At 44.7% G+C, this 26,788-nt stretch overlaps 1 protein-coding gene across 1 annotated transcript in view; it reads right to left on the reverse strand.

Moving 5' to 3' along the window:
* MIB1 (MIB E3 ubiquitin protein ligase 1) overlaps nt 1-26,788 on the reverse strand; it is a 1,882,202-nt gene that overhangs the window by 529,181 nt on the left and 1,326,233 nt on the right. The window contains exon 18 of the mRNA XM_044065767.1: nt 19,544-20,030. Coding sequence (XP_043921702.1) covers nt 19,544-20,030 — 487 coding nt within the window. The remainder of the gene's footprint in view (nt 1-19,543; nt 20,031-26,788) is intronic.

A 26,788-nucleotide genomic window follows, 5' to 3' on the forward strand; every position in this document is an offset into this window, starting at 1 on the left:
ATGGCTAGTCTGCAGAGAGGATATGAGTGGGTTCCTCTCTGTTTGTTTATGTACCACATAACAGTGGTGTTGTCTGTCTTTACCAATAATTGTCCTTGAAGAATGTGGTCCTTGAAGGCTGTCAGAGCATTCTGTACAGCTAACATTTCTTTTTGAATGATATGCAGGTGCATTTGACTTGAGTTCCATTTGCCCTGAATGCACTTCCCTGCCAAGTGAGCCCCCCATGCATAGTCTGATGCGTCTGTTGTTTGGGTTTGGGCGGCAGGGTGTGGAGTGAATGGCAGTCCCTTGTTTTTGTGGCAGGCCTCTGCCCACCAATGGAACTCCATCTGTAGACAAGGTATGATAGGGATCATTGATTCTAGCTCCTGAGAATGCTGACATCATAGGCTTTTTAGATACCACTGTAGTTTCCTCATATGGAATTAGTAGCATGCAGGAGGCCATGAACCCCAGGGCTTGCAGTATTTTCCTTGCAGATAGCTGGGTCTTTGTGGCCAGTAGTTTGAAGTAGGCTGTCAAATGAACTTGTTTCTCTGGCGTGAGGTAGGCCATCTGGGAAGCTGTATTTAAGCTTGCTCCCAGGAATACAATTTGCAGGAAGGGTACAAGATGTGATTTCTTTTCATTTATGGTGTACCCCAGAGAAGTTAGCAGTTTCTTTACAAATGCCAGATGATTCAAAAGTATGCCCTGGCTTTCTGCCTGAATTAGACAATCATCCAGGTATGGGTATATCTGAATATTTCTTTGCCTGCAAAAAGCAATGACTGGAGCTAGGCACTTTGTGAATACCCTGGGCGCAGTAGATAAGCCAAAGGGCAGTGCAGAGAACTGATAGTGCATGTAGCCTGCTTTGAAGTGTAGGTATCTTCTGCAAGATTCATTTATTGGGATGTGCAGGTAGGCTTCCTTTAAATCCAGTGTTGCCAACCAGGCATCTTTGCCTAGCATAGGAAGCAGCTGATGAAGAGTTAGCATCTTGAATTTTGGGATTACCAATAATGTGTTTAGGATAGAACACCAAGAATTGTCTTTTCTGGGTACCAGAAAATGTCTCGAGTAGAAACCTTGTCCCCATTCTTCTTCTGGGAGAGGCTGAATAGCCCTGATGCTTAAAAGAGAGAGAACTTGCTTCTGAGCCTCTGCCCACTGATTTGGGTGTAGATTTGGCCAACTGTTTGGGGTTGGTAAGGAGTGGAAGTGGAATCTGTATCCTTGGGAAACTATATTTAAAACCCACTTGTCCTGGGTAATGAATTCCCAATTTTTTGCCTGCAGGGCAATCTTGCCCCTAAAGGAAAGAGTCAGTTGATCAGGGCTTGGAAGGTTTAAAGTTAAGTCACTGAGACAGTTTACCATGGGGGGGGGGGGAGTCTTGCTACTTCCTGCTTTGGAAGTGGGACCCCTCCACTGCTTAGTCCTGTGAGTCCCTTGAGACTGCATCCTGGGTGCTCTGCTGGTTCTGGGTTTGGACTGAGAAGGCCTGGAAGAGGCAGGAAAGGACCAATTCTTAGACGGCCAATGCCTACTAAATCTGGGAGGCTGTACTTGCAGGAAATCTTTAACAGTTTGCATAGATTTAGCTTGTTCCTCCATCTGTTGAAGTATTACTTCTGCTTTGTTGACAAACAGGCCGTCTTGGTTTAAAGGAGCATCCAGCAATTTAGCCTTAACATGATCTGGCAAAGATTGCGCCTTAAGCCAAACATGTCTTCTAAGTACAGACCCAGTGACAGCAGCCCTGCAAGACGCCTCTAATGAATCAAAACCACATTGCAAAGTATGTTTTCCAACTTGTTCAGCAGAATGCATTAAATCCTGTAAATCTTTATTTTCAGCACAATCAGGAATCAACATAATTTTCTGTTTAAGCAATCCAATAATATGCTGCTGATACTTTAACGTAAGAAACTGGCCGTTTAAGGCCCTAATGGCCAAGGTTGCAGAAGTGTATACCTTCTTACCCCATCTATCCAGCGCCCTGGAATCTCTATCAGAGGGGCTAGGATTTTTGGCAGAAGTAGCTTTAATGCCTTTGGGTCCCTGCAAAATGATCTCAGGATCTGCAGTAGGATTTTTAAAAAGAAACTTGTGAGAGTCAGGAACCCTGTAATACCTATCAGGTTTCCTGGGAATAGGAGGCAAAGAGTCAGGGGCCAGGCTAGATTTCAAGAGAGCATCATCAACAATGTCCAGTACAGGAGGTAGAGCTAAAGGCATGTGTTGGGGCAGGAGTAAGAAATCCCAAGTCTCTTTTTGGAATCAGAGTAATCCTGGCTTTCCCAGCGAAAATGCTCCCTAAGAGTATGCAAGGTTTCACCAAAAGAGAAATCCTCTGGAGGGGAAGCAGAGGGAATGGAGTCATCTGCCTCAGAATCCTCATAAGTAGATAAGGGTAAATCCTGGTCATCAGTGGAAACATAAATTTCAGAGTCCTGATAAGAAGAATCAGAAGGAAAATCAGTCCTAGGTCTCTTACAGGGGGAAGGATGGCTTCCCCTGATTAGAGTAATAAGGTGTTTAGCCATTCTTATCATTTGTTTTTTTAGGCATAGGGGCCTGACCATGCGGTCTGGGCGTTGGTTTTCTAGGCATGGATCGAGTTTTAGGCCTTGAAGAAGAAGATGGCATCGGTTTAATATGCAAGTCAGTAGGCCTGAATACACCCTCAGAAGCCAGTGCCTGCACAGCGGCTCTGGACCCATCCAAGGTAGAGATATCCGCAGGTTCCACAGTCGAGGAAGCATCTCGCGCCATACCGGACTCCGAATGGGTCTCAGTAGAGGCCTGCAAATCTGAAGTAGCAGGTATCAGGTGCTGCGAAAGCACCTCACTGAGTACCGGCGACTAGCCTAGGAGAAGTGTCTTCGGCAGCTTTGGACCTATGCAGTCTGTCTCTGTCTTTATCTTTGCGTTTTTTCGGAATGTCAGTAGTCAGGTAGCTTACTGAAGCCATTTCTGGATAATTGAACCGAGTACCAAAATATTTAGAAGTGTAAATGAACCGACGACGAATAGTTCGAGGTTTGAATAAGGCAGAAAACCGACAGCGAGGTATGTCGTGGTCTGGGCGTAAGCAAGTAATGCAGTACGAATGAAAATCTTTATGAGGTATTTGCTTTCCATAAGAAATACAATTGTTAACTTTTACTGACATCGGTTTAGAACAAGAAAAAGGTTCCCCAACAAGGTACTTAGCTTAGTTGAAGACTTCGGTTCTGAAATTGGAAAACTGCTTCTGCTTCGGGCACCGCACGGCAAGAAAGACTGATGTAATGGTGTCGGCTGCATGCTTTATACCCCTAGACAGGGGTCCAGGAAAGTAAATAATGTGGGAAGAAATAGCCAGGGAATTGTTATGGCTAGGCTTGTATAGGCCCTAGGGCTGATAGCCTAGTACCAACCTATGAACCCTGACTACCTGACGGCATGGAAGACAAGACAGCAACCGATGCAGGACCCAAGACTTTGATAATCAGGCCGACTGAGGGCTACTGCAAGCAGATGACCCAAATGTGATGACTGCAACAGTGAAACACGAAGAACATCCACATTTTCCCGCCCTTCTGGCCTTTGGGATAAGGCCTGGTAGGGACGGAAAAACGTACTCTCACAGCAGAGAGAGTTTTACCTTCTTGTTCACACCTGGTCAGAGTCTGTTTCACTTTTGGCCCAAGCAAGGATGAGCTGTCAAAAGGGGCATTAATGAAGGAAGACTTGAAGGGTTCAGCAAACTTGCAAAGGTGCATCCAGGAATGTCTCCTCAGAGCTATTCCTGTGCCTGCTGCCCCTACTCACTCCATCAGTTGCGTATGAGATGAGCCCCATGGAGGAGTTGACTACAAAACTTAAGGCAGCAAGCTGAGAGATCACTTGAAAGAAATTTTTTACTGTTTGCATAGATTTTGCTTTGTCTTCCATCTTTTTAAGCACCTCTTCTGCTTTTTCCCCAAACAAGCACTCCTTACCTAGGGGTGCATCAATAGGTTTAGACTTGACATGATCAGGGAGTTGTTGTTCCTTCAGCCAAGCATGTCTCCTAATAACAGATCCTGTCACTGCTGCCCTGCTAGAGGCTTCTAGGGTGTCACAGCCACATTGTAATGAGTGTTTGGCCACTTCACAGGCTGAGTGCAGTAAATCTGCTAACTCTTGAATTGGCACAGTCAGGAAAGGTAGCAATCTTATGTTTTAATTGTTCCAAAGTGTGTTTTTGATATTTTAACATATGGAACTGAAAATTGAGTGCTCTGGTTGCAGCAGTGTATACTTTTTTACCTCAAATGTCCAGAGCTCTGGAGTTCTTGTCAGAAGGAAGAGGATTCTTGGCAGAACTAGTCTTAGCTCCTTTAGGTCCCTGTGTAATGACCTCTGGGTCTGCAGCAGGATTTCTGTATAGGTATTTGTGAGAATCCAGTACTCTGTAGTACCCATCAGGTTTACTGGGAGCAGGAAGAAGGGCGTCAGGGGCTAAGCTGTATTCATGGAAAACATCATCCACCACTTCTAAAATATGGGGGGTGGCCAGGGGTCTGTGCTGTGGCAAGACCAGAAACTCTCCTACGTCGTGGCTCCGGACCCAACAGAGGCAGAGACAGCCAAAGGCTCGGAAGAGGAAGATGATTTCTGCGGCATACCGGACTCCGAAAGGGTCTCGGGCATCAGGGGCTGTGAAAGCGCCTCACAGAATTCCAGAAAACTGACAACCTGCTTAGTGGTAGCGTTGTCGAAAGGCTTAGCATTGTGTGGTCTTGTCCCTATCTTTATCTCTACATTTTTTTCGGAATGTCCAGATTGTTGGCTTACAGATGCAATATCAGAATGTGAAGAACATGAAAATAACTGTCTACAGAAAGAGCTCTAAGGCAAATGGTTCTCGCATTAAAGAGGGCACAGAACCGGCAACGGGGATGTTGTGGTCTGGGCCTAAACAAGTGACGCAGTAAGAATGGAAGTCTCGGTGTGGGATCTGTTTTCCACAGATGAGACACTCGTTAACTTTTTCGGACAACGGGGTACTTTAGACGTTTTCAGCTGAAATTCAACTTCTGTTAGTGACCGACAGGCACTCATGCAAACTGCTTCTGCTACAGGCTCCATGGCAAGAAAGATTGATGTAATGACATCGGCTGCCTTGTTTTATAGCACTGACGACCTGACGTCAGACTACAGGCAACAGCAGCTGACGCAAAAAAAATTTGACTCTGGTATTCAGGCTGGCAGAGGGCTACCACAGCAGGGATAAACCCACAGGTGATGACTGCAACAGTGAAACAAGAACAACATCTTACCACAACCTTAGATGTCCTTCTCTTCTATATTGCTGCTGTATTCATGACATCAGGGAGTTTGCCTCTGGCGAACTCTCATACGTCCAGCTGTTATACAAAAGTTAAATGCTACCGTTAGGGTGCGCGTGACGTCCCACTCCTCTTTCAGACATCAGTCGTAAACAGACATCGGGTATAAAACAGACGTCAGTACGCACCGCTTCGGAACTGAATGCTGCCGGATACAGCGACAACAGAGTGGTTACTCCGGGAATCAGGCAAGTGTGAGAGGTAAGGCTGGGTGTGAAACTATACAGTAGCATATAGAAGAGAAGGACATTTAAAGTTATGGTCAGTTCTTACACAATACCATGTCCGTTTATTCATATGCTGCTGTATTCATGACATCAGGGAGAGTGCAAGCGTTTTTGTCCTAATGAAGGGGTGGCAGACCAGAAGCACCTTCCACAAACCCATGGAGGATGGCTCTGGCAAATCCTGCCCTGACTCTAGAGACCATATCAAGTTTGTAGTGTCTGGTGAATGTGTGAACTGAGGACCAAGTAGTTGCCTCTAGGATAGCAGCTGTGTCCAACCCTTTAAGAAAAACCCTAAGAAGGACACTGTCCTGGTAGAGTGTGTCCTATTGGGATTGACTTATCATGGTTAATGTAGCAAAAGGAAATGTTTTTTCATATCCACATGGATATAGTTTGCTTGGAAACAGGTTGACCCAGGGCTCTAGGGTGGTAGGAGATGAAGAGCCTGTCAAATTTTCTGAAGGATTTTGTTTTGGCCAAATAAAACCTTAGCTGTCTGTGTACATCTAGTGAGTGCAGTATCCTCTGCTCTGTTCTGCAGAGAGGGAAAAAGGTTAGCAGATTGATAGTCTAATTTAAGGACAAGTTGTTTACCACTTTGGGCATGAACGTGGTTCATAGGTAGGTACTAGGCTATCAGCCCTGTGGCCTATGCAAGCCCAGCCAAAAAGGTACCCTGGCTTTTGCCACCCAAGAAAATTATTTTCCTGTGCCACTGTCGAGCAGAGCCACAGAAGTGATCGACGGGGTGAATTTCCTATTTCCCATCCAATCATCAAGATTTTTCTTGAAGAGTGCTAATAAGGAGCTTTGTTTGATATAGATAGGTAGCTTGTTCCAGAGTATGGGAAGTCTCTGGGACAGGAATCTATCCCTCCAGCATGTTCCGTTTACTGTGGTGATAAGGTTTAGGTCCCTAGAGCGTGTAGCTCGGAGGGATTGGGATTTCTTTAAATGGAGCATGTCCAACAGCTCTGGGTTTGACATAGCTTTGTATGTTAGGCAGAGATCACCTTTCAGTAGGCAATATGCGACGGAGTAAAGCTGGAGTTTTTTGAGACGGTCTGCGTAGGGCATCTGTTTGAGGCCGATAATCCTCTTTGCGAGGTATTTCTGTGGCCTTTCCAGTTGTTGTAGATGTCTTGTGAGGTACATACGAAAAGGGGCTTTGCACTCTATAATGGGTCTAATGAGTGATGAGTAGAGGGGAAAAATGACCTATTTTTTTCTGGATGAGAAACCTTTTGTGATGAGGTGTGCCACGTAGAAGGATTTCCTGACTACTGTGGCGATGTGATTATCAAAGTAGAGACTACTGTCCACCTGTGTCCCAAGGTCTCATCACTTTCGTTGTTAAGTATATTACCACCTATGTTGGATTTCATGGGTACAGAGTTTTTACCAAAGGGGATGACAATGCACTTTTTGGCATTGAGCTTGAGGCCATGGCTTTGACACCAGGCATCTGTCTCAGCGAGGCCCTTTTGTAGGATGTCCACATAGTTAGGAGTTTCGATTATGGCTCCTAGTTTGTAGTCAACTGCAAACTTCGTTAGCCAAAGACCTTCTGTGTTAGCCTGTACTTCAGAGAAATAGATACCAAACAGGAGAGGACCCAGGACTGAACCCTGTGGTACTCCACTTGTCACTGGTTTGAAGTCGGATTTGGAGTCTGCTAGTTTCACAGTGTGGGTTCGGTCATTGAGCCAGTTGGCACCCCATCTTGTGACATAGGGATTTATACCTAGTTTAGTGAGTTTATCTATAATTCCAGAGTGGGGGATGGTGTCAAAAGCCTTGGCAAGATCTAGATAGGCTGTGTGAACCACCTTATCCTCGTCTACGGCTTTGGTGACTGCTTCAAAGAAGTCTATCAGGTTTAGGAGACATGATCTGCCTTTTACAAACAAGAACTGGGTGGGGTCCAGAGTTTGGAGATTTCCAATGTCTGTTTATAAGTCCCATATGGTACTTTGCATGGCCTTGCAGACCAGGCTTGTCAGGCTAATGAGGCGGTAGTTCTCGAGGTCCGTGGTGGCTCCCCCCCCATGTGGAGTGGGATAACTGTCGCTGTGTGCCATTCTCAAGGCAGAAAGCCTGAGGTGAGGCTATGATTGAACATGGTACTTAGTTGGGGTGCCAGTTCATTCTGTATTTCGTGTAGAAAGCAGCCTGAGATGTTGTCTGGTCCCATGGATGCTGTGTTCTTGGCTTTGGAGAGTGTGGTTTTTACCTGTGCAGCCGTGATTACAGGAACTCTGCATTCTTCCGGTATAGAGATGGGCTCTTTAGGCGGTGAGAGGGGGGTAAAGTTAGCACTGAACCTATCTGCCAGGATGTTGGCAATATCAGTTGGGTCTGTATATTTAGTGCCATTGTGCTGCAACTCAGAGCAGATCTGAGTGTTGCCATTGAGATTCTTGACATAGCTATAGAATGCTTTGTGGTTGTCTTTAGAATCAGTGACGATTTTGTTTTCGTAACTAGCTTTGGAGGATTTTATCAGTGATCGCAGTTTCTTACTAAGGCTGACCAGGGAGCTCCCCCACTCATGGGATTTTACTCTCTTTTGCAACAGTTTCTTCCATTGTACAGTTTATGGCAGGGGACCACCAGATTGGCTTCCTTTTTTTTGGAGGATAGCATCTTGGTTCTGTTTGGGATAGCACGATCCAAGCACTCGTTTAAGTGCTTATAAAGTGCAATTGTGTAGGATTCAGTAGTCTTAACAGTATTGTCCATCTGCATGGGTGTCATGAAGTTCACCACTTCTGTCTTAAGAAGCATGAAGGTGGCTTTGGATACATTTTTTACCATGGTTTCCTTAATGGGGGGTGGAGGCAGGATGTGGATATCTAGGGTAATTAGCTTATGGTCGGATAGGACTAATGAGGCATTGACTTCAGGTGTGGAACACCGGTCACTCATGTTGGTAATGACTAGATCTAGGATATAGTGGGGTTAGTACGTAAGCATACCCGGTCCTTGTGGAAGACAGTGAAGGGGGTGTGTCCCATAAGGGCCTGGACTTCGGAGATCCTTCAGGCAGAGGTTATGGCCACCAAGAGTATGGTCTTCCAAGTGCAGTGCTGGAGGGAGCAGTCTTTGGCTGGTTCAAATGGTGGGAGAGTCAATTTTTCTAGGACAAAGTTAAGGTCCCAAAAGGCGGAATTGGCTTCCTTGGTGGCCTGAGGTGAAGAGCTCCTTTCAGGAATAGTTTAATCTCAAATCTAGATGGTAAAGGAGGTACCAGAGGCAGGCAAGCTGAGATGGCAGATAGGTGGATTTTAATGGAGAAGTATGATAGTCCAGACTTCATCAGATCACACAGGTAGGGCAAGACCACTGGGGGCTCTGCCATCTGTGGTTGCTGGCTGTTTTTCTGACACCATAAGGAAAATCTCTTCCATTTTGACAGGTAGGATTTTCTGGTAATTGGTTTTCTGGCCTCCTGCAGAACTTGGATCACATCCTCTGTATATAGGTGTTTGAAGGAAATCAACACCCTATCACCCACAAAGTGAGATTCAGAGTGGACAGTTGAGGGTGCAAAAGTGTTCCCTTGTCCTGTGTGAGCAGGTTCATTCCTGGTGTAACTTGTGGTGATTGCCCTTGGCTAGGTGAAATAGTAGGGGGAACCAATGCTGCCTTGGCCAGTAGGGAGTCCACCAGCAAGATTTGGGGTGGTTCCTTCTGAATTTTCAGAAGGACTCTTTGAATGAGGGGGGGGTGCATATGCGTACATCCCCTTCCAAGAGAATGACAGAGCGTCCACCTTCCAAGCCACTGAGTGAGGTGCCCTGGAACAGAAGGTCAGAAGCTGTCTATTCATGGGGAAGACTAGAGATTCACATTCAGAATACTCCATCGATGGACCTGGTCCAGAAACACTTCCCTGTTCAGCATCCATTCATGAGCCAGGGTCATGGTCCCGCTTAAGGAATCTGCCATCACACTGTCTGCGGAAGGGATATATACCGCTTGGAGAAGAATTTGTTTCTCCAGTGCTATTTCCCAAGCCTGCAGTGCTAGTCAGCCAGGAGGTAGGACCTTGTCCCCTCCTGTTTGTTGATGTACCACAGCACAGTTGTGTTGTCTGTGTACCACCTCAGGGTGCCTGGGAGAAGCTGACCCTTGAAAATATCCTAAGCTAGTATCAAGGCTGTCATCTCCTTGACACTGATGTGATCTTTTTGTTGAGTGGGGCTCCATGCGTTCCTCACTCTCCAGTTTCTTAGGCTTGCTCCCCAGCCTGTGTCTGAAGCATCTGTGAATAGGTCTTGTTTTGGGGGTGTGGGCTGGAAGGGCACGCCCGGGTTTGGCTGAATATGGGAGATCCACCACTTCAACTCCTTGGACAGTCAAGGAAGCATGGGGATCATGAACTCTAGAGGAAGTAAATGCTGCTTCCAGATGTTTCTCAAATACCACTGGAAGTTCCTCATGTGTAGTCTTGCCAGAGGTACCATGGGGATGGTAGAGGCCATGAATCCTAAGATTCTGAGGAATTCCCTGACTGAGATGTTTTTTTATTTATTATTTTATTTTACATTTGTTATCCGGGCTAGTCCAACTGGATATATTTCCATTTTCAGCAGAGGCCCGGGGAGAAAAGCTCCACAGTAACATTTAAATGTTTATAATGTACAATTTTATGATAAAAAGGAAACACGAAAGTGTAAGACAAACAGTACATGAGGGAACAGTAGTTCCAAAGTCAATACTATCTAAGAAACAATACCATATACAAATAGAAATATTTACACCAATATAAAAATAATACAATCATTAGAAATCAGTAGAGAGCCTTAGCTACAGTAAAATAAGCTAATTAAGAAATACAGGAATTTTGAAAGGAATAAGATACTCCTACAGTAATGCATGTGAGGTTGTTAACAAATATGTCCACAGTTAGTTCATATCCTATTTTTAGGAAATAGTTTAAAGTAGTTTATGCTACTAAGGGGTAAGTAGTGTTTGAAAAAGTAAAGGGGAGGGAGGATATAGAAACATGGCAAAAAAGAATGCAGACAATTAGTCAGGGTAACAACAAGGGCATAACCAGTTAGTTATAAGATATTGCTTCAGCCTTTGTTTAAAGAGTGGGAAGGAGGGAAGTGCAGTTAGATCTGATGGCAACATGTTCCAGAATTTTCCAGTGGTATTTGAAAACAAGGAGTCACCTGCCATGTTATTAGATTTGGTATTGCTAGCCAGTAGTTTAGTGGAGGAGCGTAAGGAGTTGAGGTTTACATAGGGGGTAATAAGGTTAGTGAGTATCGGTGTGTTCTTGGGCTGGTAAAATATCCTATGAATAATGGTAAGTTGGGAGAGTATCAGAATGTTTTTTAGTTCAAGCCAGTTAAGTTGCTTTAAGTTCAGACAGTGATTGGTTCTAAATGGGTTCCCAGTGGCAAACCTTGCAATATTATTATAGGAGTTAGTTAGTTTAGTGAGATTACTTTTCTTTAGGTTGGTATAAATGGGGGAAGCATAGAGAAGAGTGGAGATTAAACGGGAGTGGGCAATAGTAGCTCTGGCTGTTGGTGTTAAGAATGGTTTTATTCTATATAGGGAACCTAATTTTCTATTTACGGATTTTATAGTGTTATTGATATGATTATCAAATGTAAGGTTATTGTCAATTAAGACTCCTAATAGTTTAGTGGTAGAGTCTGGGGTTATAATGGTGCCATTATTTGATTTGATAGAGAAATTGATTGGGGGGGACTTACTGTTAGGTGTAAAGAGTAATAGCTTGTTTTTTTTTGGCATTCAAAAGGAGGCAACGTTTTAGGAACCATGCCTCGACTGAGTTGAATACTATCTGAGTTAGGGATTGTAGTTCAGATGTGGAGTTGGCAGAACATATGAGCGTGGAATCATCTGCATATTGTATGCAAGTAGCTTGAGGGATTGCTAAGTAAACAGGAATTTTAAACAGGAGTTTTAACAGGAATAATCTCCTGGAAGAAAGATGCGAGTGTCACAATCTTTTCTGGTGGCAGGCAAGCCATCACTTCCCTGGTCAGAATTTGACATCCTAGAAATGCATGATCCTGAGAGGGTGTCAGGGATGATTTTTTTGTGATTCATGGTGAACCCCAGACCTGTAAGGAGAGAGATGGTGAACTGCAGGTGTTACAAGGCCATTAAACTTGAGGTAGCTTGGATAAGGATGTCGTCTAGATAGGGAAAAAGCCGTATTCCTTTGGTCCTGGCAAATGCCATGACTGGGGCCAGACATTTTGTACATACTCTTGGGGCCGTAGAAAGACCAAAGGGTAAAGCACAGAACTGATAAGTGTAGAATCCACAGAGAAACAGAGGTACTATTTGAATAGAGGGTGGATAAGGATGTGCAAGTAGGTATCCTTTATGTCTAGGGACACTAGGAAAGCCTGAGGCAGAATGAGTGGCAGAAGGGTAGGGAGAGAGAGCATCCTGAAGGAGGGAACTCGGAGGAAGGTGTTTAGGTGGGATAGGTCCAGGATAGGCCTCCAGGGACCTTACTTCCTGGGAACTGGGAAAACTCTTAAAAACTTTTCCTCTGGCAGGAGATGGGACCTCCTGGATGGTTCCTTGAGCAAGAAGTTCCTGCAGGATGGGAGGAAAACTGGGATTTGGTCTTTGGGTGGGGGAGGGATCCCTTTGGGAGTAGATCTCCCAGGTCATGAAGTATCTCTGGTTACCCACCCTCCAAGCAGGAAGGACAAGGGAGAGGAGAATGGATAGAGGGGTGTCTAGGAGGCAGAAAAGTTCTGAAGAGGTGTGTTCTGAAATCCGCTTTATACCCGACGTCCATTTATGACGGATGTCCGACAGAGTCGTGGGCCGTCACGTGCACGCTAGTGGTAGCATTTAAATTTTGTATAACAGCCTGGCATACGAGAGTTCACCAGAAGCAAGCAAACTCCCTGATGTCAGAATACAGCAGCATATGAATAGAAAGGCATTGTAAGACTCTCTCACTGTCACTCTGAGGATGGGCAAAAAAGGTGGAAAGGTGAATAGCTTGGTTTAAGGATACCTCACCAACCATTTTGGGCATGAAGGAAGGATTGGTCCTAAGAGTTACCTTGTCTTTGTGGACGATGAAGAAAAGAAGAATGGCCATGACAGCCTGTAACTTTGACACTCTTCTAGCTGATGTCAAGGCTACTAGGAGTACTGTTTTCCAACTGCAGTGTTGTAAAGAGGCCTCAGAAGCTGGTTCAAAGGGGCCACCATAAGCTTCTCCAAAACATAATTCAGGTCCTTGGGCAGGGCCCAGAGATGCAGCACTCCCTTTAGGAATAACATTCCAGGAAATCGAGAAAGGAGAGTCCATAGGCAGATAAGCTGAAATAGCATCAAGGTGGGCTTTAACAGAGGAGTACACCACCCCTGTCTGTAACAGTTCACACAGGTATGACAGTACCAAAGGGACATCACCCTGGAAAGGGTCCAGCTGTTTTTGTAGACAACATATGAAGAATCTTTTCCTTTTAGACATACACGATCTCCTAGTATTAGGTTTCCTGGCCTTCTGCAGGACTGTGAGCATGTCCTCACTGTAGAGGTGTCTGTAAGGGATCACCCACAGGGTAAAGTTCAGAGATTGTAGGTGGGGATGGATTAGAGATCCCTCTGTCCTGTGTGAGAAGGTCCACTCTGTGAGGTAATTTGTGGCGACTGCTCCTGGCTAAATGCAAAAGGAGGGGGGGAAGTACAGTTGTGTACACTTACCATAAATGTAGATGTTCGAGTGTATTCACTGTTGCAGTTATTACATTTGGGTAATCTGCTGGCAGGTTGCCCTTAATCAGCTTGATTAACAAAGTCTTGGGTCCTGCGTCGGTTGCTGTCCCTTCTTCCATGACGTCAGGTCGTCAGGGGTATAAAACATGCAGCTGACGCCATTACATCAGTTTTTCTTGCCCCAGATGTCAGGTGACCCCCAAATGGGGGGCAATATATATATATATATATATATATATATATATATATATATATATATATATATATATATATATAAAATTTAAAACACAAAAAATATACCTCCAAACAAAAGCAAATACACCAAAAAGGCTTTTAAGCATAGTAAAAGAAAGGAGAGGTATAGTAAGAGAAAAACAGGGGGCTGAAGGGTGGGTAACTAGGACTGCAACTGTGAATACACTTGAACATCTACAGTTATGGTAAGTGTACACAACTGTACTATTTTCTTCGTGTTTCATTGTTGCAGTCATTACATTTGGGTAGAATCACAAAGCTATGGTTGAGAGGATGGATTTATACAGCATTAGGAGCAGATATAAGGCCCTGCAGGACAGCAGTGGCAAAGCCAGCTCTGGATTTAGAGAAGAGGGGTAAATAATAATAAGTGGTGAACGTATGAACTGAGCTCCAGGTAGCAGCTTCTAGAATGTCTCTGGTAGGAACCCCTCTGAGAAAGGCTGCAGAAGTAGATGGAGATCTGATCCCCTTGAGGATAGGTCTACCATGGTGCATATAGCAGAAACGAATAAATGGCTTATCCATTTGGAAATGGTCTGCTTTGAAATAGCCTTTCCCTCTGCTTCAGCAGCAAATGCCACCAATAGTTGTTCAGATTTTCATAGAGATTTTGTCCTGTTTAAGTAGAATCTAAGTTGTCTGTGTACATCCAATGAATGCAGAATCCTCTCACCCTTGTTCTGTGGATTGGGAAAGAAAGTTGGCAGATGAATGGTCTGATTAAGAGCCACACTGGATACCACCTTAGGCATGAAAGATGGATTGGTCCTGAGAGCCACCCTGTCCGGATGAAAAATAATGAAAGGCTCCACTGCCATAAGAGACTGTAATTCTGAAATCCTTCTAGCTGAAGTGACTCCTAAAAGGAAAGCTGTTTTCCAGGAGAGAAATTTTAGGTCTGCAGTAGCAGCTGGCTCAAAAGGAGGGAGAGTGAGTTTTTCCAAAACAAAAGGGAGGTCTTAAATTTTGGGCCCCTCTGAGATACTGCTTTAGCAGAGGATGTGAAAAGAGGGGAGGTTCTGTGTTGTAATGAGCTAAAATGGCTGAGGCATGGATTTTTATGGAAGTAAAAGATAGGCCCTTGTGAAGCATCTCAGTTAAATACTGCAGAATCTGAGGAATATTGGGCATTGCTGTGCTTATTCCCTGCGATTGGTTCCAGGCACAGAATCTTTTCTATTTGTCAGCATAAGATTTTCTAGAACTAGGACTTCTAGCCTCCAAAATGACATCCATCACAGGTTTGCTGAGGGATGTCAATGGTGAAATTAGCTGATTAGCTACGCTGCAAGATTCAAAGTTTGGAGCTAAGTGTGCAGAATTTGGTAGTTCTGCTGAGACAGTAGGTAAGGTGTCTGAGGCAGGTGCCATGGAGGAAGGTGTGACACATTGTGCAGGAGTGGGTACCAGTGTTGGCGAGGCCAGTCTGGAGCAATCAGAATCATTTCTGGTTTGTCCTGTCTGACTTTTAGTAGAACTTTGGAGAGCAGAGGGGGGAAAAGCATAGACTGATAGGTTTTTCCAGCTGAATGATAAAGCATCCACTTTCCAAGTTTTTTTGTGATGGATTCTTGTGCAGAATTTGTCCAACTGATAGTTCTGGGGTGAGGCAAAAAGATCTATGTCTGGACTCCCCCATTTGTGTGTCAACATGCTGAAAATTTGTGGTTCCAGTTTCCATTCGTGTGGATCCATAAGATTTCTGATTAGTTTGTCTGCCAGAGTATTTAGCTTTCCTGGCAGGAATTGAGCTTGTAGTTGTATTTGGTAGGTCAAGGCCGTGTTCCACAATGCCATGGCTAGTCTGCAAAGGGGGTAGGAATGTGTACCCCCCTGCTTGTTTATTTACCACATAACTGTGGTGTTGTCTGTCTGTATCATTAGTTGTCCTGGATGAAGGTAGTCCTTGAAGGTTGTCAGTGCATTCTGTACAGCTAGCATCTCTTTCTGATTGATATGTAGATGCATTTGATTTGGGCTCCATTTGCCCTGAATGCACCTTCCTGCCAGATGAGCCCCCCTCCAAGCATAGTCTGATGTGTCTGTAGTTAGGGTTTGGGCAGCAGGGGATGGAGTGAATGGCAGTCCCTTGTTTTGGTGGCAGGCCTCTGCCCACCATAGGAACTCCAGTTACAGGCAAGGTATGATAGGAATCATTGTTACCAGGCTGTGACAATGTTGACTCCATAAACCTTTTAAGTATCACTGAAGTTTCCTCATATGCAGTCTTGCATATGGAATTAGAAGAATGCAGGAGGCCATGAACCCCAAGGCTTGCAGAATTTGTCTTGCAGATAGCAGGGTTTTTGTGGCCAACGGTTTGAAGTAAGTCACCAATTGAATTTGCTTTTCTGGCGTAAGGTAAGTCATCTGGGCAGTTGTATTCAAGCTTGCACCCAGAAATGTAATTTTTTGAGAGGGTACCATTTGTGATTTCTTTTCGTTTATGGTGTACCCTAGACAAGTTAGAACCCTTGTTACAAATGCCAGATACTTTAGAAGAATGTCCTTGTTTTCTGCCTGAATTAGACAATCGTCCAGGTATGGATATATTTGAATATTTCTTTGCCTGCAAAATACAATTACTGGAGCCAGGCACTTTGTGAAGACCCTGGGCGCAGTAGATAAGCCAGAGGGCAGTACAGAGAACTGGTAATGCAAGTAGCCTGCTTTGAAGCGGAGATATCTTCTGCAGGATTCTCTGATTGGGATATGCAGGTAAGCCTCTTTTAAGTCTAGAGTTACCAACCAGGCATCTTTGCCTAGCATAGGTAGTAACTGTTGAAGAGTCAGCATCTTGAATTTTGGAATGTCCAGAAATGTGTTTAGAGTGGATAAGTCCAGAACTGGACGCCATGATTTGTCTTTTCTGGGTACCAGGAAAAGTCTTGCATAGAAACCTTGTCCCTTTTCCTTTTCTGGTACTGGTTGAATAGTCCCCATATTCATGAAGGACAGAACTTGTTTCTGTGCCTCTGCCCACTGATTTGGGGGCAGATTCTGGCCATCCGTATGGGATTGGCAACATATGGAAATGAAATCTGTATCCCTGGGATACTATATTTAAAACCAATTTGTCCTGGGTAATAAGTTGCCAGTTTCGTGCATGAAGTGCCAGGTTTCTCCCAAAGAGGCGGCTAAAAGGTAAGTGCTTGGTGATTGTAGAGGGGCGTCATTGAGACTGTTTACCATAGGGAGGTGCCTTGTTGTTTCCAGATTTGGAGGTGGAGGCACTCCATTGTTTTGTTCTAAAAGTTCCTTGTGACTGAAACCTGGATATTTTGGAATGTCTGGATTTGACTTGAGCGGCTCTCGAAGGGACTGGAAAGGACCAGTTCTGAGTAGGCCAGTGCCTACTAAATCTTGGAGGTTGCACTTGTAAGAAATCTTTCACAGTTTGCATAGATTTAGCTTTATCTTCCATCTTTTTTATCACTTCTTCAGCCTTATTACCAAAGAGACGGTCCTGTTGTAAAGGAGCATCCAACAATTTTGCTTTAACATGGTCAGGCAGAGTTTGCTCTTTGAGCCAAGCAAGCCTTCTTAGCACAGATCCAGTTACAGCAACCCTGCAAGAGGCCTCAAAGGAATCAAAACCACATTGCATAGTATGTTTTCCAACTTGTTCGGCTGAATGTAATAAATCCTGCAAATCTTTTTTCCACACAGTCAGAGATTAACATAATTTTTTGTTTAAGTAGTCCCATGATATGCTGTTGATATTTAAGCATATGAAATTGACAGTTTAAAGCCCTGATTGCCAAGGTTGCAGACGTGTAAACCTTCTTACCCCATCTATCCAGCGCCCTGGAATCTCTATCAGCAAGGGGTAGGATTTTTAGCAGTAGAGGCCTTAATGCCCTTGGGACCCTGAGAAATGGTTTCAGGATCAGCAGTAGGATTTTTGAAAAGGAATTTGTGGGAGTCAGGAACCCTGTAGTATCTGTCTGGCTTACAAGGAGCCGGAGGCAGAGAATCAGGAGTCATACTACATTCTGAAAAAACATCATCAACAAAGTCTAGAAAAGGAGGTATAGCCAAAGGCCTATGCTGAGGAGGAAGAAGAAAATCCCTAAGTCTCTTTTTAGATTCAGAGAAATCCTGACTTTCCCAGTGGAAATGTTCCCTTAAGGTATGTAAAGATTCTCCAAAAGAGAAATCCTCAGGGGGAGAAGCAGAAGGAATGGAATCTTCTGCGTCAGAGTCCTCATAAGTAGGTATAGATAAATCCTGTTCAGAAGAAGAATCAGAAGGAACAGAATCCTGAGCAGAAGATTCATAATCAATGTCTTGCCTAGGCCTCTTAGCAGGAGAGGGTTGGCTACCCCGATCAAGGTAATTAAGTCTTCAGCCATTTTGATCATTTGCTTTTTAGGCATAGGGGCCTGCACACGTGGCCCAAGCGTCGGATTTTTAGACATAGAAGTAGATTTTGGCCTTAGTTTTGAAGATGGCATCGGTTTAATATACAAATCTTTAGGCCTGAAAACACCCTCAGAAGCCGGTGCCTGCACAGCGGCTCCAGACCCATCTGGGTTAGAGACATCCGTGGGTTCAATACTTAAAGCATCTCGCGGCATACCGAACTCCGAATGGGGCTCAGTAGAAACCTGTGAATCAAAAGTAGCGGGCATCAGGGGCTGCGAAAGCGCCTCACTGAGGACCGGTGAACTAGCGACTGGCTTAGGAGAAGTGTCATCAGTTTTGGACTTCGACAGCCTGTCTCTGTCTTTCTTTGTGTTTTTTAGGTATTCCGGTAGTCGGATAGCTAACCGACGTCATTTCTGGATAGTTAAATCGTGAGCCAAAATTTTTACAAGCAAAAATGTACCGACGTTTAATAGTGCGTTGATTAAATCTAGCAGAAAACCGACAACAAGGTACATTATGATCAGGGCCTAGGCGAGGAATACAGTACAAATGAAAATCCTTATGAGGTATTTGCTTCCCACAAGTAATGCAATTATTAACTTTTACTGACATCGGTAAGGAGCAAGAAAAAGTTTCCCCAATGGGGTACTTAGCTTTTAGTTGAAGACTTCGGTTCTGAAACTCGAAAACAAAAATTTCAGGTGTCGGCCGACCAGCACTTGCGAACTGCTTCTGCTTCGGGCACCGCGCGGCAAGAAAGACTGATGTAATGGCATCAGCTGCATGTTTTATACCTCTGACGACCTGACGTCATGGAAGAAGGGACAGCAACTGATGCAGGACCCAAGACTTTGTTAATCAGGCCGACTGAAGGCAACCTGCCAGCAGATTACCCAAATGTAATGACTGCAACAGTGAAACACGAAGAACATCCAGTGTTGTCTTGGCCAAAAGGGAGTCACCAACTAGATTTTTGGTTTGTACTGCTAAATTTTCAGTAAGACTTTCTGAAGTAGTGGGAAGGGGGGAAATGCAAACAGAAACATCTCCTTCCAAGAGATTGAGAAGGTGTACATTGCCCTTGTCAGAGGACTGGGCAGCTTGGTTCAAAAAGATGGAAGATGTCTCTTCATAGGGGAGGCAAACGGATCTATCTGAGGTTTACCCCATTTGTGGACTATGTCCAAGAACACATCCCTGTGGAGCATCCACTTGTGGGACTGTGACACAGACCTGTTTAAGGTGTCTGCCTGAGTATTCTGCTCTGAAGGGATATAAAGTGGCTGTAGTGTGACTCCCTGTTTTGTGGCAAGCTCCCACACTTGGAGAGCTAGTCTGCACAGCAAGTTGGACTTTGTTCTCCCCTGCTTGTTCACATACCACAGAACTATGGTGTTGTCTGTGAACAGTTTTAGTGGGCCATATTTCAGCATGTGATGGAAAGCCTTTAGGGCCAAAAGAATTGTTCTCATCTTTCTGATACTGATATGTTCCTGTTTGATGGAGTCTGGCCAAGTATCGTGCACTCTTAGGGAACCCATGGCTGCTCCCCAACCCAGATCCAAGGCATCCATGTACATCTCCTGCACTGGCAAGGGGGCCTAAAAGGGGAGTCTTGGGTTGTAGTTCACTCGATTCATCCACTACTGAATCTCGTTCTTGAGGCAAGGTAAGAAGGGGATTCTGTACTCTAGAGGATGACAATGCTGTGTCCATATAGACCTTTGGTACCATTGCAGCTTTCTCACGTGGAGCCTTGCCAATGGCAACATGGGAGAGGTCAATGGCATATGACCCAGTAGTCTGAGGTACTGCCTGGCAGTCAAGTCTGTGGCCTGAAGGACAGTGAGCAGGTACTGCCTTAACTTTTCCACCTTTTGAGGAGGCAGAAAAGCCCTCATGACTTCCATCCTTATCCTGCACCCCAAGAATATTAGGTTCTGAGAGGGGGTCATGTTGGACTTGGGGCAATTTATCTTGAAGCCCAGTGCTTGCAGGAGTGATATTACTGTTTGTAGATGGTGTTGCAGGGATTCTGTGCAGTTTGCCTGGATGAGGTTGTTGTCTAGGTAAAGGAAAATTTGAATCCCTTGGTCCTACAAAAGGCTACCACTGTTGCCAAGCACTTGCTGAAGACCTTTGGTGCAGTAGAAAGTCTGAAGGGCAAGGCACAGAATTAAAAATGTAATCAGGTCACAGAGAAGAACATGTATCTCCTGTAATTGGGCCTTATGGGGATGTGCAGGTAGGCATCGTTGACGTCCAAGGTGGCCAAGAACCCCTGAGGGAAAATCAAAGGGAAGAGGGTCTGCAGAATGAGCATTCAAAAGGCGGGCACTTGAAAGAAGAGACTGAAGCAGGAAAGATCTAGGATTGGTCTCCAGGGGCCATCTTTCCTTGGGACTAGGAAGTGTCTGGAGTAGAAACCTTTTTCCTTTTCTGTCAGAGGGACAAGTTGAATTATTCCCTGGGGAACGAGGCCATCTATAACAGGCTGAAACAATGGAAACTGTTCTTTGGGGGGCTGTGGAATGCCTCTCATAGCAGGAGTTGTGATCCAGGTCATAATGGATAAGACCTACCTGCCCTGTCTTGAAATCGAGGCTTCTGGGTGGAGTCTGAGCAGGCCTGGAAGGAGTTATTTGCTTCCTGGCAGTCTTTCTGCCCCTAGAAAGAGGAGGGAGCAGAATGTTTCCTCATGAATGGGGTTTATGAGGGGTAGTTCCTGTGAAATTTGGGGATAGGAGAAACAAAGAAGAAGCTACGTACCCACCATAACATTCCATGTTTGCTGTCCATAATCTCGCCTTCATTCCTGCTAGTTGGGTTTGGAAAGTACAGTTGTGTACACTTACCATAAATGTAGATGTTCGAGTGTATTCACTGTTGCAGTCATTACATTTGGGTTATCTGCTTGCAGGTAGCCCTCAGCTGGGCTGATTATCAAAGTCTTATGTCCTGCGTCGGTTGCTGTCTCTTCTTCCATGACATCAGGTAGTCAGGGGTATAAAGCATGCAGCCGACGCCATTACATCAGTTTTTCTTGCGCCAGATGTCAGGTGCCCCCATAATGGGAAGCAACTGTATACAAAGTTACACCTCCAACAAAAAGCAAATACACCAGAAAGCTTAAATACAGTAAACAAGAAGAGAGGTATAGCCAATACAAGTCAGGGGACTGGAGGGAGGGTAACCAGGACTGCAACAGTGAATACCCTCGAACATCTACATTTATGGTAAGTGTATACAACTGTACTTTGTTCTTTGTGTTTCACTGTTGCAGTCATTAAGTTTGGGTAGATTCCCAAAGCTAAGGAAGGGAGGAGGCAATTAGAGAGCATTAGGACCAGCTATTAGGCCCTGCAAGACTACAGTGGCGAAACCAGCTCTGGATTTAGAAAAAATAGGCAAATGGTAGTGCTTGGTGAAGGCATGAACAGAACTCCATGTAGCAGCTTCTAGGATGTCCCTGGTAGGAACACCTCTGAGAAAGGCTGTTGAAGTAGATGCAGCCCTGGTGGAATGTGATCTTATTCCATGCGGTAGGTTTTCCATGGTGCTTATAGCCGAAATGAATGCAATGGCTTATCCACTTAGAAATGGATTGCTTTGAAATGGCCTTCCCCTCGGCCCCTGCAGCAAAGGCAACTAGCAGCTGTTCAGTTTTCCTGAGAGGTTTAGTCCTGACCAAATAAAATCTAAGTAGTCTGTGCACGTCCAAAGGGTGCAGTATTTGTTCTCCTTTGTTTTATGGATTAGAAAAGAAGGTTGGCAAATGAATGGACTGATAAAGGGCCACACTGGATACCACCTTGGGCATAAAGGAAGGATTGGTCCTGAGGGACACCCTGTCTGCATGGAAGATGATGAAGGGCTCCACTGCCATGAGAGCCTGTAATTCAGACACTCTTCTTGCTGAAGTGATGGCTAGAAGGAAGGCTGTTTTCCAAGAAAGGAATTTCAACTCTGCAGTTGCAGCTGGCTCAAAAGGAGGTAGAGTCAGCTTTTCCAATACAAAGTTAAGGTCCCAGGCTGGAGTAGGGGCTTCTCCTGGGTGGTCTTAAATTTTTAGCCTCTCTGAGGAATTGCTTCAGCAGGGGGTGAGAGAAGAGGGGTGGCACAGTATTATAATGTGCTGAAATGGCTGAGGCATGAATTTTAATAGAAGAGAAGGAAAGGCCCTTGTGGAGCATCTTTGTTAAGTACTGAAGAATATGCGGTATGCTGGGCACTGCTGTGCCCATACCCTGAGCTTGCCTCCAGGAAAGTACAGTTGTGTACACTTACCATAAATGTAGATGTTCGAGTGTATTCACTGTTGCAGTCATTACATTTGGGTAATCCTGCTGGCAGGTTGCCCTCAGTCGGCCTGAATTCCAAAGTCCTGGGTCCTGCGTCAGCTGCTGTCGCCTTCCTGACGTCAGGTCGTCAGGGGTATAAAAGATGCGGCCAACGCCATTTTCTTTAGTTTTTCTTGCCCCAGATGTCAGGTGCCCCCTAAAAGGGTAGCCAAAATTTATATATATATATATATATATATATATATATATATATATATATATATATAAATACACGCACCAATATAAACTTTACCTTAACCTACCAGCAAATACACCACATAGGTTGTATAAATCAGAGAAGGAAAGATAGGTTCCATCAGAAGAAAAGGGGGATGGCAGGTGGGTAACCTGGACTGCAACAGTGAATACACTCGAACATCTACATTTATGGTAAGTGTGCACAACTGTACTATGTTCGTGTTTCACTGTTGCAGTCATTACATTTGGGTAGAGTCCCAAAGGTATGGATGGGAGGCTGGAGCTAAACAGCATTAGGACCGACTAAGAGGCCCTGCAGAACTGCAGTGGCAAAGCCTGCCCTGGATTTAGAGTAGAGTGGCAGATGATAGTGCTTTGTAAAGGTGTGCACTGAACTCCAAGTAGCAGCCTCTAAAATGTCCTTGGTTGGTACTCCCCTGAGAAAGGCTGCTGAAGTGGCTGCAGCTCTGGTTGAATGTGGCCTAATGCCCTTAGGCACTGGCTTGCCATGGTGTAAGTAGCAGAAACGAATGCAGTGGCCTATCCACTCTGAAATGGTCTGCTTTGAGATAGCCTTTCCTTGTGATCCTGCAGCATATGCCACTAGTAATCGCTCTTTCTGAAAACTTTGGTTCTGTCCAAGTAGAATCTAAGCTGTCTGTGTATGTCCAAAGAATGCAGAATTCTTTCCCCCTTGTTCTGTGGATTTGGATAAAAAGTTGGCAGATGAATAGTTTGGTTAAGAGCCACACTGGACACCACCTTAGGCATGAATGTTGGGTTTGTCCTCAGAGAGACTCTGTCTGGATAAAAAATGATAAAAGGTTCCACAGCCATGAGTGCCTGTAGCTCTGAAACTCGTCTTGCAGAAGTTATTGCTAGGAGCAGAGCCGTTTTCCAAGATAAAAACTTTATATCAGCAGTAGCAGCTGGCTCAAAAGGAAGCAGGGTGAGTTTTTCCAAGACATAGTTGAGGTCCCATGCAGGCATTGGTGATCTCCTTGGAGGCCTTAAATGTTTGGCTCCTCTGAGGTACTGTTTTAATAAGGGATGAGAAAAGATTGGTGGCTCTGTATTGTAATGAGCCGAAATGGCAGAGGCATGAATTTTAATAGATGAAAAGGATAGGCCTTTGTCCAGCATCTCAGTTAAGTATTGCAAAATCTGAGGAATATTTGGCACAGCCGTATCAGTTCCTTGTGCCTGGTTTGAAGCACAGAATCTCTTCCATTTTCCAGCATAAGAATTTCTAGTATAGGCCTTCTGGCCTCCAAAATGACATCCATCACAGCTTTACTGAGAGGTGTGTTTTGTATGACTACATTATCCGCCATGCTGTCAGGTTTAAAGTCATGAGTTGGTTGTGCAGGATCTGATTGTTTTGCTGGGACAGTAGATGAGGAATTTGAGGTAAGGTCCAAGCTGGGCATTGAGACAAGTTCTTTAGGATTGGAAAGCAGCACTGGCGGGGCCAGTCTGGGGCAATCAGTATCATTTTTGGCTTTTCCTGTTTGACCTTTAGGAGTACCTTGGGGAGGAGAGGCAGTGGGGCAAATGCATATACTGATAGGGCATCCACTTTCCATGCTTGTCTGTGATAAGTCCTTGTGCAGAATCTTTTTAGTTGGTAGTTGTGAGGGGAGGCAAATAGATCTATGTCCGGGCATCCCCATTTCCTTGTTATCATGCTGAAGACTTGTGAATCTAGCTGCCACTCGTGGGGGATCCACGAGGTTTCTGCTAAGTTCATCTGCCAGAGTATTTTTCCTTCCTGGCAGGAATTGTGCCTGCAGGTGTACTTGGTAAGTCAATGCTGTGTCCCACAAAGTCATGGCTAGTCTGCAAAGGGGGTAAGAATGTGTGCCCCCCTGCTTGTTTATATACCACATGACCGTGGTGTTGTCTGTCTTTATCAGTAGTTGTCCCGGATGAAGTAGGTCCTTGAAGGCTGTCAGGGCATTCTGAACAGCTTAAAATCTCTTTTTGATTGATATGTAGATGCATTTGGGTTGAGGACCATGTGCCCTGAATGCATCTTCCTGCCATGTGGGCCCCCCAGGCAAAATCTGATGCATACATTGTTAGTGTTTGCCTGGCTGGGGGTAATGTGAATGGCTGTCCCTTGTTTTGGTGACAAGCCTTTGCCCACCATTGAAACTCTTGTTGTAGGCAGGGAATGAGAGTAACCATTGTTTCCAGGCTGTGGCAATGTTGAGTCCAAACACTTTTAGGTACCACTGAAGTTTCCTCATATGCAGTCTTACATATTGAATTAGTAGGATGCATGATGCCATGAAGCCCAAAGCCTGCAGAATATTTCTTGTAGATAACTGGGCCCTTGTTGCCAATATTTTGAAATAGGTAGTCAGTTGCCTTTGTTTGTCTGGCGTGAGATAAGCCATCTGGGCAGTTGTAGTTAAGCTTGCACCCAGGAATATTATCTCTTGAGAGGGTACTAGTTTTGATTTCTTTTCGTTGACTGTGTACCCTAGGCATGCTAGAAGTCTTTTCACAAATGTCAGATGCTGTAGAAGAATGTCTTTGTTCTCTGCTTGAATTAGACAGTAGTCCAAGTAAGGATATATTTGTATTCCTCTTTGTCTGCAGAATGCAATTACTGGTGCCAGGCACTTTGTAAAGACCCTGGGCGCAGTAGATAAGCCGAAGGGTAGTGCAGAGAATTGGTAATGCATTGAGCCAGCCTTGAATCTGAGGTATCTTCTGCATAATTGTCTGATTGGGACATGCAGGTATGCCTCTTTTAGGTCTAGAGTCACCAGCCAAGCATTCTTGCCCAGCATAGGCAGAAGGTGCTGCAAAGTCATCATCTTGGATTTTGGTATATCCAGGAATGTGTTCAGAATAGATAAGTCCAGTATTGGTCTCCAGGTCTTGTCCTTTCTGGTTACCAGGCACAGTCAAGTAAAATCCTTGTCCCTGCTCTTGCTCTGGTACTTGTTGAATGGCCCCCATTTCCATGAGGGATGAGACTTGTTTTTGTGCCTCTGCCCATTGATTTTTTGGCAGATATGGCCAGCCGTTTGCCATTGGCAGGGTATGAAAATGGAACTTGTACCCTTGTGACACGATATTTAGAACCCACTTGTCCTGGGTTATAATGTGCCAATTTTGACAAAAAAGTGCTAATTTTCCCCCTAAGGGTGCTGCCAGGAGGTAAGTGCTTGGTTCAGGCAGGGGGAAGTCATTGGGACTGTTTCCTGTATGGTTGTGATTTGTCTTCTCCAACTTTGGAGGTAGAAGCACCCCATTGCTTTGACCTGTAGGAAGCTTGCACCTGGGATCTGCCTCTAGGGCATCTGTATCTGCCCCTTTGAGATATGTCTGACACAGGAAAGGCCCAATTCTTTGTAGGCCAGTGTCTACTAAACCTAGGTGGCTGTACTTGTAAAAAATCTTTGACAGTTTGCATAGATTTAGCGTTGTCCTCCATTTTCTTTAACACCTCTTCTGCCTTAACACCAAACAAAGTATCATGCTGTAAAGGTGCATCTAATAATTTAACTTTGACATGGTCAGGCAGATTTTGTTCCTTTAACCAAGCATGCCTCCTAATTACAGAACCCGTAACTGCGGCCCTGCAGGAGGCCTCCAAAGAATCAAAACCACATTGCAAAGTATGCTTTCCAACTTGTTCAGCTGCATGCAATAAATCCTGCATTTCCTTGTTTTCTGCACATTCAGAGTTTAATAACATTTTCTATTTAAGCAATGCCATGACATGTTGTTGACATTTGAGCATATGAAACTGACAGTTTAAGGCCCTTATAGCCACGGTAGCAGATGTGTAAACCTTTTTTCCCCATCTATCCAGTGCCCTAGAATCTCTGTCAGAGAGGGTAGGGTTTTTTGCAGCGGAAGCCTTAACTCCTTTGTGACCCTGTGAAATAGTTTCTGGGTCTGCAACAGGGTTTTTAAAAAGGAATTTATGAGAATCAGGAAGCCTGTAACATCTGTCAGGCTTAACAGGAGCTGGAGGTAAGGAGTCAGGGATAAGACTAGACTCCGAAAACACATCTACAATATCTAACACAGGTGGAATGGCTAGTGGCCTGTGTTGAGGTAGTAAAAGGAAATCCCTGAGCCTCTTTTTATATTCTGAAAAATCTTGGCTCTCCCAGTGGAAATGCTCCCTCATGGTATGCAAGGTTTCCCCAAATGAATAGTCCTCTGGAGGAGAAGCTGAAGGTACAGATTCTTCAGCATCAGAATCCTCATAGGGGGGAAGAGAATATTCCTGATCAGAAGAAATAGAAACCTGATCTGA

Source organism: Protopterus annectens, chromosome 3.part0 (genome assembly GCF_019279795.1).
Source record: "Protopterus annectens isolate FY-2018-M chromosome 3.part0, PAN1.0, whole genome shotgun sequence".
Lineage (NCBI taxonomy): Eukaryota > Metazoa > Chordata > Ceratodontiformes > Protopteridae > Protopterus > Protopterus annectens.